Here is an 11,591-nt window from a genome sequence, read left to right as displayed (position 1 = left end):
AAGAAATTTTGGTGTTCATTGTCACCATTGAACAAAAGAAGATGTGATAGAAACAAATATCAAACAGTAACACTACGCAAAATGGTGTATACAGTGGTTGTCATTAGCTAGGAATGTATTGGTACGCAAGTTAAGCCATAAACGGTGACTGCATTGTCTCTGTTTCTTCAGCCATTTTTGTATAACCTGCAACCACAGGATGAGTACAAAGGAGAGCTTAAAGAGATGAGAGGACAATAATATAAGAATATTCTTTTACTCTATACATATTTTACGTAAATGTTTAAGAGAGTACATTACATGGGAGTGTACTAATAGGCACAATACAATCATTCACTAGCTGTGAATGTCAGCAACAATACGCCAACGTAAAAAGAATGAACTTATGTGTATAAAACTCGGACATAAGAGGCAGCTTCGTATTCAGAGACCAGCTGAAACCAAACCATGCAATGTTACAATTCCAATCAAGGTGTTCTCTTCATTGACCACCGGTAGAAACTGTACGGGCGATGGCGGTGACTCCATCTTCTTCATGGCTTCAACAGCCATTGTCTCCGGTCCAATCGTCCTCGGAATCCTGTTTTAAAACGATATGTGCAACGTAAGATCTCAACATACGTCAACGTTTATACGGTCTAACGCAGTCTCTAACCTGTTGCACATTTCTCCAACGCTGAGTTTGAAGATTGCTTCTCCACTTGCTTTAAGAGTCCTGCGAAGATCTCCATCTGTGAATGTACCGATCAAGCGATGATGTTCGTCAACCACAAGCAAACAAACACCCACATCCTTTGCTGGTTAGCTCAACTAACTGATCCATTACCAAGTCTCCTTCTTTACAAACCGGAAGCTCTTCTTTCTTCTTCATAACATCCTTTACCTGCAACAAATGGCCAATAATAGATTCACACCCAACTCTATAGGTTCTTAAGTAGGCGTGGGCGTTCAAAGTTCTGTAATTGGGTTTAATTACTACAATTTCGAAATATTTATAAAATATCTAAATTATCTTAAACTATATTTAAAATTAATAGGTTTAACTAAGGATGCTTATTTTGGTTTGGATAATATCCGATAACCAAAATACATACCCCTTAAACTCCATTCTGAATTTCTGAGTATTTAATTTTAAAAACCGGTTTAAATCGGATGGGATTCGATTCCGGTTTAGTTACAAACCGCCCAGGCCTATTCTTAAGCTAAAATCATGTGAGTAATCTTCTAGATCAAACCTTAAAAATCAAGCTCTTGCCGATCCTACCGGCAGGATGATTAGCTCCATACTCCTCCTTCGTTAGATTCCTAGCCGCCATGAGTGCGACCGCAATCGTATCCCCAAACACCATCTGGATCGCCGTAGACGTCACCGGAGCGAGATTAAACGGACACAACTCCCTCTGTAACGGCAAATGCACATTCATATCGCAAACTCCAGCGAGCGGATTCCCAGGAACGGAGGTAAGAGATACCAAGAAGGCTCCCCTAGCCTTAGCGCAGGGGACGAGACGGAGAAGCTCCTCGGTGTAGCCGGATTTGCTGAAGAGGACGAGAACGTCGCTGGATGAGAGAGCGCCGATGTCGCCGTGAAGCGCGTCGAGAGGGGAGAGGAAAGAGGAACGGAAGCTGAGGGAGATGAGGGTCTGGCAGATTTTGTTGGCGACGAAGGCGGATTTGCCGACGCCGGTGAAGAAGACGGTGCCGGAGGTGGAGAGGAGGATGCGGGAGAAGTCTAGGGTTTGGGAGAGGTCAAGGTGTTTGAAGAAGTGGTTGAGGAGATCTTGTTGGGATTTGAAGAAGGCGAGGAGGTTGTCTTTGGAGATTTCTTGGTGGTGATGTTCGTTGCCCTGATTAGCGGAGGAGAAGTCGAGATACGGCGGTGGCAGAGATCCCATTGTTGATCTGAGAAGGTGAGATCTCTGTTAGATTGATCAATCATCTGGGAGAGATCTTTTGCTTTGAAGAGAGATCTTTATAAAGCAGAGAAGAGGTGCATTAATGGAGACGGAGGGGCAAAACGGTAAATTAATGACTCCTTGAATCTTTTCGTGGTGATGAGTGAGGGTTTTGAGGGGCGTCGGTGATTAGATTTTTTTCCTCCGGTGAAAATAGAATTTTATCATCGTGGATAGAAAGAACTACAAGTAAAAACATTGGCTGCAACTCGAATCCATTTTTTTTAAATTAAAACTTCATGAATACTTAATTCATATTCATGTGCATTTCAAAAAAAGTTCATCAGTTACAATTAAAATATGAAATGTAAATTCCATTTCATTCCATAACATTTCATATTATTCCAGAAAAAAAAATAATTATCATTTGAAAAATCATTCCAAATCAAAAACGTTTTGGAATAAATGGAATGCTGATTCCATTCCATTAAATTCCAGAAATAATAATTCCTATCATTCCATATATTCTTTTTATTTGTCACCAGTTACACCCATTATTAATCGGTCCCTTATTAGAGGTAAAAGTAGCATTTTACAATATTATTAGTTATTTTTTGCTGAGAACAAAAATATGATTAGTCATTAATAATCAAATGAAATGATGCAATTTTTTCTTATGTGGTATGATGATGTCGATTATCTGTTTACTATTTTTGCTTAAGTCCTTTTTTATCGAATGGGTTTAAATTCAATCATTGCTGTATGTATATAAGTAGTTTTTCCTAAGAAAAAAAACTGGTAATCCTAAAAATGCATGTGAAGGTGTTAGAAATAGAACGGATGAAAACTATAATTCATTTTCCTTAGATTTTTCTGGTCTTCATCCTATTTTTAGTATATATTTGGGGAAAATTGGTGAAACAAACAAATGTGGAACAAAAATTTAGTGGAACAATATAATATCTACTGAATATTGGATCAAATTGATAGTCATTTGGACGGTAAGGTTAAGCTAAGTATAAACAATCTCAAATCAGTTTGAAACAGATCTCCACCAGACCAAATCACAGGTAATGTGTTTTGATGTGAAAAAAAAATAGTTTCAATCTGTATAGAAGAATATAGATTGAAATCTAATAAACACCATGTGCTAGATACAATTATAGGTACATAAACAAAGTTTTGAAACACAAGTGCTGTAAGTGAGAAAAGTAACATAAGTGTTATGGTGTCAGGTAGGCCTCGGCATTTTTACCTGGACCCGAAGACCCGAACCGGAATCGGCCTGAAAATACCTGATCCGGAACCAAACCAAAAATTTACAAGTACTTTTTGGGTCTAATTTTTTTCTACCCAAAAGAACCGGAATCGAAAGGAACCGACCCGAAAAGACTCGGATCCGAAAAAAATCGGTCCGAATAGACCCGTCCCCATAATAATCGATTTGTACCCGACTTAAAAACATGTATATCCAAAATTATGATTTTTTGTGTTCTATTTTATATATATTATTTTATGATTTAGTTGAATTATCTTTTGTTAACAACATTTGTTATTATATTGTAACATTTTTAAGCAATATGAAGCTTTAAAATGTAAAATTTTAGAGTTTAAAAATGATTTATTTTAATTATTAATAGTTTCATTTAAGTTATTTTGTAAAATTTTAGATATATATGACAAATATCGACTAAATTTGATGAAATTGGGTATGTCATGTTCTTTTCAGATCCTAAATACTCGAATCCGACCCGGATCCGAAATGGACCCGAAAAATTATGGGTATTTTATGGGTATTGTAATTATAGACCCGAACCGACCCGGATCCGAGAAAAACCGACCGAACCCGAACCGAAAATTTCTAAGTACCTGTTAGGTCTAAATGTTTAGGATCCGAAAGACTCGGACCCGAAAAAAAAACCGGCCCAAACCCGATCCGAACGCGCAGGCCTAGTGTCAGGCCTTGTCTACGATAGTATCACCCTCCTGAACAACATCTTCTAAAAATCTACTGAATCTTGGGTGGTCTTTGATAAATGATCAAAAGAGCTGAGAAACTAAAAGTCACTGTCAAACACCATTGTTTTTTTTATTACACAAATTCCTAAAAACAAAGTTAAAATTCCCAAAGGTTTCACACATCAAATAACGAAGAGTCTAGGATAAAGGTCTTCTTCTTCACACATCCTCTGATTCCTTAACGACCTGTGAAAAAATCGCATATTTTGTTGCTGCCAGTTTGAGTTCCACGTCCTGCTCGCTATTTACCAACACACCACCTCAAAATCTCTATAAATCATCCCGTTGATGGAAGGAACGAAACCCTTGTCGCCGATGATGATAACCACGACCTGAGGCTCGTGAAAAATCCTCAGCTGATCACCCATCTAGCTGATGGCGCTTGCAATGATTTTTTTGTTTGAGGTATCCTTGTTCGGCTTAAGCATATCTGGATCAACAGTTGGAGGAGTGTAATAGAGGTTGACGTCTTCGTTCACCGGTCTGTGAACTTCGTCTGTGAAAAGTGGGACAAACGTCCATAACCACGGATTTCTCGCGCACCAACATAACCAAGACCCTCCAAGAATTCATTCAAGCATAAAACAAAATTTTTAGCTGAACAGCCAGCTGGTAAACTGAGAATATTCCCAGTCTGGCTAAAGTGTAAACTGTGATTTCATTACCAAAGAATCTGGCGTACTCTGAGAGCATGATTCTCTCCAGAAGTTCTTTATTAGGAGAAAAACCTGGAAAATTGGTTACAGAGTTAAATGATATAACACAGGATAAGAATAACAATAGAAATTAAGTACAGTTGAGTATTTACCGGGGTCGGGAGTGGGATCTAGTAATTTCTTCAACCAATCTTTGGCAAATAAAATTCTTTTATCTCGTGACTCTCCAATGTTTACTAAGAAAGCCTCCGCCCCTATTTTTTTCCTTTTGACGTCAGTAGTTGCAGGGAGAGGTTTCTCTATAGGCTCCAAAGCAGAATGAATATGAGGATCTGGTGCTTGTGTGATTAGATCACTGAGCTTAATCAGCTGCACGAGGCTGTCTTCTGATATTTTACGATCTTGTGTCTTGAGGCACTCCCTTTCTGACAGTCTCTTCAACAGCGAAGCAAGATAATTGAGACCTACCAAGCTTTCAACGGCATAATCAATGCTTCAGGCTAGGTGCTGCTGTTTGCTCCTGATGAGATTCTGTTTGCTTCTCTGGAGAAGCTGCTGCTTGCTCTGGTTGCTTCTGATGATAAGAAGCAGACATCTTTCCAAGCTCTTTTTGTACCAACTTATTTGCCCCAGGTGGAATCTCCCCTAACATGTCCTCAGCTTGAATCATCCCTAACAGGTCTGGATCCTCGATGAATATCTTGATCAATTCAGCTAGTTGTTCATCGGTATCAGCAAAACTACTCTCACAACGCTTACTCATCCTTTCCTTGTACTTATCACAAAGTATTTGCTCTTTCTTCATGCTGCCATAAGAGGGCATAATCCGTTACTCTTCATCTCCTTACCACAATCCCTTAAGCTATCAGCTAGTTCGTTCACTTCATTATCCTCTAAATTCATCCAAGCTGCTTTCAGGGTTTCCATCCCGATATCAAAAACAATACTGAGCTGATTCTCACAGGCTCGAGTAATCTCCAGATCCAGCACACTCTCATGTTGCCTAATCTTCTTTTTTAACCGGCGGATAGCTACAAAGACCTTAAGCATCATGGAATCCGGTGGGAAGTCCGTTGCACATGTTGCCATTTTGCTGAGAAAGATCGTGAATCAAAAAACAAAGAACACAATGAAACGAAGAACAACGCGGAGGCTAGGGTTCAGAAAAGGAGTAATTTCTTTTGAAACATCTCTTCTTTTCTTTTTTTTTTGGCTCAACAACAACTTTATATTAATCCCATTCAGTTTCTTACAAATGGCTTATCAGCCTCAAAACATGAATTCAACCACATAGGCACCATAGAATATAGCTTAGGGACAAATGACGTAAACGTTGAAGTCTCTTTCGCTATTCTATCTGCTGACTTATTACCATTCCGGGGATAGTACACCACTTTATACCCTGCATTTACTGCCAAAGATGAAGTTATGCCTTGCAATATGGGTTCCAACACTGGCCAGGCCTCTTCCTCTCCATTGAGCATTCTTGCCAGCACAAGAGAGTCAGTTTCGATTATCACCGTTTTATATCCAAAACCCACCAGAGTCTGAATTGCCCAGCTTATTGCTTCCGCTTCTGTTTCTATCACCGACCTCATCATTGGCAGTTTCCTTGCTCCCGCCCACAGTAGAAGACCCTGATGGTCACGCAAAATCAAGCCCACCCCTCCTATCATTGTCTCTTTGGACCATGAGGCATCAGTATTACATTTCAAACTCGCCGGGGCCGGTGGCGTCCATTTCTTCTCAGGTTCTTCTATTGTAGTTACTTTGACCTCCTCCTTTATAACCTCATTTCTGTTTCTGCGTTCCCATACCCCATCCCAGCTCTTCTGGATTGTTGAGATAGCATCATAATCTGTTCCCCTAAATAACAGTTCGTTCCTGTTTTTCCATAATCTCCATAACAACTCAGGGACAAATCCTTCCTCTACTTCCTCTAGTGGGTACTCTTTTTTTTAAGTTTAAGACCCAATAAAAGTTAGTATACAAAGAATCTGACCAGTGACCCGCTGGGGGTATGTGGACATTAGCAACTGCCCAAATCATCCTCGCATAATGACACTGGAAGAGTAAATGATTTACGCTCTCTGCTTCTCCTCCACAACGGCAGCAGCTCTTGTCTTTACCAATGTGTCTATATGTCATGTTTTCAGCCACCGGAAGGGCATTGTTGAGGCATCTCCACAGGAAGTGCTTGATTTTGGGACTTGTTTCCAGACGGCAGACCATCTGATAGATACTATCCAGGCTTGGTTGAACCACTGCTTGCTGATCCTTTGGCAATGCGAGAATGCTGGTTTGGACCCAATAACCGGATTTGACTATATAATGCCATGTCTTTGTGAACTCCCACACATATGTATCTTTACTATTTGTGCCTGCAGGTCGGATCGATGTGATACTGTGCTTAACTTCCTCTGTAAAAAGTACATTAAGCATGTCCATATTCCACTCTCGCCCATTAGATATAAATAGTTCAATGACTCGCATATCATCAGACCAGTTCTCATTCCGTTGTTGCGCCCCAATCCGCATAGACTGGACCATTGTAGCTGGTGATGCGCCCAACCATCTCTCTGACCACACCCTCGTGTTTTTGCCATTCCCAATCACCACTCTCACTCCTTGTTGGATCAGCTTCTGCGCTGCATGGATACTTCTCCAAGCGAAAGAAGGTCTTGTACCTAGCGGTGCATTGAGCGGGTCTGATGCTTTGAAATACCGGCTTTTAAAGACTTTGACCATTAATGACTGCGGGTTCTTGATCATTCTCCATAGTTGCTTCCCCAATAGCGCCAGATTGTAAGCCTCAAGATCCTTGAAACCAAGGCCGCCACATTCTTTGGGTTTACAGAGACTCTCCCAACTCTTCCAATGCATTCCACGCGAATCTCTCCCATTCCTCCACCAGAACTCAGACATGACCGACATGATCTGTTTGATTGTGGTTTTTGGGAGGAGAAAACATGCCATAGTGTAAGTGGGCAGGGCCATTGCAACCGCCTTGAGGAGAACCTCTTTACCTCCAGGGGAAAAGAACTTCGTTTGCCATCCATGAACTCTTTGATTTAAGTTCTCCCTCAAGTAATTCAGAATGGAGACTTTGGACCCTCCAAAAGACTCTGGAAGTCCTAGGTAGAGCCCTTCTCCACCCACTGTTGTAATACCCAACTTCTGCATTATCTCCTCCCTCTTCTCCGTTGGAAAGTGTTTTCCAAAATAAACGCTCGACTTCTGATAGTTTATCCGCTGTCCTGACGCCATGCTGTACGTTTGCAGTATCTGTAGCACTTGATTCAACTCCTCTTCCGATCCTTTACAATACATCATGCTATCATCAGAGAATAACAGATGAGATACTGGCGGTGCTCTGCGTGCCACTCTCAAACCCGAGATCTTCTTCGACCTTTCTGCACTCTTCAGCATCTGTGCTAGCACTTCAGTACACACCACAAAGAGGTATGGGGACAAAGGGTCCCCTTGCCTCAGTCCTCTTGTAGGGGTAATCTTACCAAAAGGAGCACCATTTATGAGCACTTGATATCTCACTGATGTGACACAGCTCATGATGAGCACACACCATTCTTCAGAAAAGCCCATCGCCTTCATTGCTTTGTTGAGGAAAGACCACTCCACACGATCATACGCTTTGGAGATGTCGGTCTTAATGGCTATAAACTCTGACGCACACTTATTATCTGAGCTGAGCGCGTGTAGGAGCTCGTGCGCTACAAGGATGTTATCAGATATGAGACGCTCCTCCAAAAACGCTGCCTGTGTCTCCGAGATAATTCCACGCAAGACCTTTTTCATTCTTCTCGCTAGCAGCTTCGAGACCACCTTATAAGCTACATTACATAGGCTTATTGGTCTGAATTCACTCATGCGCTTAGCGGTAATGGTTTTCGTGATCAGACAGATGTTGGTACCATTTATCTCCTCCTCTAGCTTCCCTGTCCTGAAAAATTCCTGCACCATGGCCGTGATCTCCTCTCCACTAGTCTCCCAGAACTGCTGATAGAAGTAGCCACTCATCCCGTCAGGTCCCGGGCATTTACTAGGATTAATGTCAAAAACCGCCTTCTTTACTTCCTCACTTGTCACTGGCTTCAAGAGGGCCGAATTCTGTTCTGAGGAGATGGTTGCAGGGATATCATTCCACTCTACTTGATCGAGGCCCACATCCTCTGATGAGAAAAGAACTTTGAAGTATTGTTCTGCCACTCTCCCAAGGTCACTATCTGCAAACCACTCTCTTCCATCGTCATCAAACAAGCTTTTGATCCTATTTTGCGCCCTTCTATTCTTTGTGACAGCATGGAAAAACTTGGTGTTTCTGTCCCCTGATCTTAGCCAGTTTAATCTGCTTTTTTGCATCCAGAAAAGCTCCTCATTGTAATATTCGTCTGACAGTTCCTTTCTTAGAATTGACAGTTCCTCCGTCCTGAAATTATTCTGTCTCGACGCTTCATCAATCTTGTGGCTCAATTCCTGAATCCTCAAAGCGGAATTTGGCTTTGCGTAGCATTTCCAGCCCGAGATGGCTTTGCGACAGGAAGCAATTCTACTCATCAGGCTCACTTGGCCACTCCCGTGAGATCTCCAGTTACTCTCCATTGTTTCCACAAATCCTTCTCTTGTTACCCATCTCTGATCATACTTAAAGCTTGTGAACTTCTTCCTCTGATGACCATCCAGAGATGTAATGATCGGACTATTGTCCGACTGTACTCTTTGCAGGTAGAAGGTTGTTGCGGCCGGAAAGACTTCTAGCCATTCCTGATTTGCAACTGCTCTATCCAGTCGACACTGCACTAGCTCGTTGTTCCTTCTACCTGCCCATGAAAGTGGATTGCCCTTGTATTTGATATCCCACAGGACCCAGTTTAGGAACATCTGCTTGAACTACATTCCATCTTTCTCTTCTCTTACCGCTCCTCCTGATTTCTCCAACTGATCTATCAACTCGTTGAAATCTCCCATTAAGATCCATGCCCCTTTCCTGGTTGCTCCTATTCGAGAGATTTTTTCCCATACCTCCCCTCTCTTACTCTTCACTGGATCTCCATAAACACATGTAAGGTAGAACGTATGGTTCTGCCATTCTACCTTTAGATCGATCACCCTGTTATTGGCTTGAAGGGTTCCACTCTACACGCCTCCTTCCACATAACAGCAAGTCCTCCACTCTTCCCCCTGGCGTCTACAGAAACTATATCATGAAAGCCCATTTTCTCCACTATAGACTCGAGGTATCCTCTTCTACTCTTGGTCTCACTGAGAAATATTATCTCAGGGGAGTACTGACCATGTATCCCCTGTAGATGTCGAACTGTCGGGGTATTTTCCAGCCCCTGACAGTTCCAACTCATAATTCTCATATTGACCTCGAAGGGTTGGAATTACCCATCAACCCTTCTTTCAAATTTGAGCCGCTTCCCAATACTATCCTACGGACAGAATGGACTGGACTGAATGCTGCCACACGGGCAGAATGAATAGGTGTAACTGCTGCCATTAAGGCATAATGGTTTCCCTCTCCTTGACAAATAACTTCGGAGTCTCTCCCTAATCCTCCCAATCTCTGGAACACCGATGGAGATTCTTTCTTTTTTCCAGAAGAACCTTTCCTTGCCTTCTTTGGGATTCTCTCATCACTGTTAGTCATTCTTCTACGTTTGGAAGGCTGAGACTTCGGCTCTTCTTCTCTGATGTTGAGCCTCGGGGATGTACTTGTTTGTTTCCCCAACCGTTCAAAAACTGATGGGGGGCTCCGACTTCCTTTGCTGGATTTGCCATCATTCTTTTCCCCTGAGGAGGTTCCACTTAGCTTCAGCCGCAGATCCTCTGATTGTTCTCGACCACTTCTGCGCCCTCTGCTACCTTTTGAGCCCCATTCCTCCTCTACATTTCCCAGTCTGTTGAAAACTGAGCCTGTCTCACTTGTGCCTAGAGATTTTTCCACTCCACCATGCTCGATTGATTTGCTTCTTATTCCACTAACCTCCTCAGAGCCTCTTGGATTTGCAGATGACTCCTCCGTGCTTCTTGTCTTCTCCGTTCCTCCCTTATCAGCTTTCTGCTTCCACACTACCCGGGGGGTTGAGACCACTCTCTTCCCTTTCCTCTTATCTTCCTTATAAGAGTCTTGGCCTTCTCCTTTCCTGGTTCTCGCACTTCCAGTTGCTTTGAAGGTTCCGAGGACGGCTTCTTTTGAGACTGAGTTCTTCAGAGTCTCCTTTGCTTTTGTTTCTTTCTCCAAGAGTTTTTCCTTCAGGCTTGTCTTCTTCCTCCTATCTGTCCTTAGACTCTCTTCACATTCCCTTACTTGGATTTGATAGGGGCACTTTGTCTGGTCATGAGTAAGTCTTTTGCAGCCATAGCAGACTTTTAGTAGCTTCTCATACTCCAGCTCCGTCGGGTAGGTCGTTCCTGATTTGAGTCTCGTTGTTCTCCATAACTGAAGAGGCTCTTTAGTATTGATGGTGACCAAGGCTCTGACATACTCCAGAGAGTTGGAGTTCTTAGCATGTAGCTCCACCTTCTCCACCTTTCCCAGAGGTCCCAACAAACTCTCCACCACCTGCTTTTTCAGCATGTGGATTGGTAAGCCTCTCACTCTTATCCAGAATTTTATCCTCTGCAGGAACTCAACATTTGGGTCTGGTGTCCATTGTTCCATGGCCACCATCCATCCATTCACAAACCATGGACCTTTGGTGAGGACAAACTGCAGGTCTGTTTCGGAGTTGAAGATAAACTGGACCCTGTCTTCTCCGACAACCCGTCCTTGAACTCTGTCTTCTAGACCCCAAATGGGTTGAAGCGCTTTGACGAGACCTCCCACCTTATGGACATATGGGTTTAGACATCTGACTATCACACTCATAGAGTTTTCCTCTATCAGATATTCTACCTCCAGATCTGGAATGTCTACCATCTCCCCTTCCTCGAGGAGTTCAAGTTCTTTTAATTCCTCCATTAGCGAAGGCTCCTTCTTCTTTCTGAACCGATTCAT

General features: G+C 42.4%; 1 protein-coding gene and 1 pseudogene across 1 annotated transcript; both read right to left on the bottom strand.

The window, feature by feature from the left end:
* Positions 1-237: 237 nt before the first annotated feature.
* Positions 238-2,205, bottom strand: LOC106418729 (annotated as a pseudogene).
* Positions 2,206-9,950: 7,745 nt separating this feature from the next.
* Positions 9,951-11,591, bottom strand: LOC106408719. Its single transcript, XM_013849434.2, has one exon. It carries the CDS (start codon positions 11,589-11,591, stop codon positions 9,951-9,953), a length of 1,641 nt encoding a protein of 546 aa, XP_013704888.2.

This window comes from Brassica napus, chromosome C5 (assembly GCF_020379485.1).
Source record: "Brassica napus cultivar Da-Ae chromosome C5, Da-Ae, whole genome shotgun sequence".
In the NCBI taxonomy this organism is placed as follows: domain Eukaryota; kingdom Viridiplantae; phylum Streptophyta; class Magnoliopsida; order Brassicales; family Brassicaceae; genus Brassica; species Brassica napus.
The sequence above is the reverse complement of the archived record's forward strand: the minus strand, read 5'-3'. Positions and strand labels throughout refer to the sequence as shown.

Bases quoted from the DNA above. Each gene is read 5' to 3' on its own strand.
- LOC106408719 (XM_013849434.2), bottom strand. From the start codon at position 11,591: ATGAATCGGTTCAGAAAGAAGAAGGAGCCTTCGCTAATGGAGGAATTA.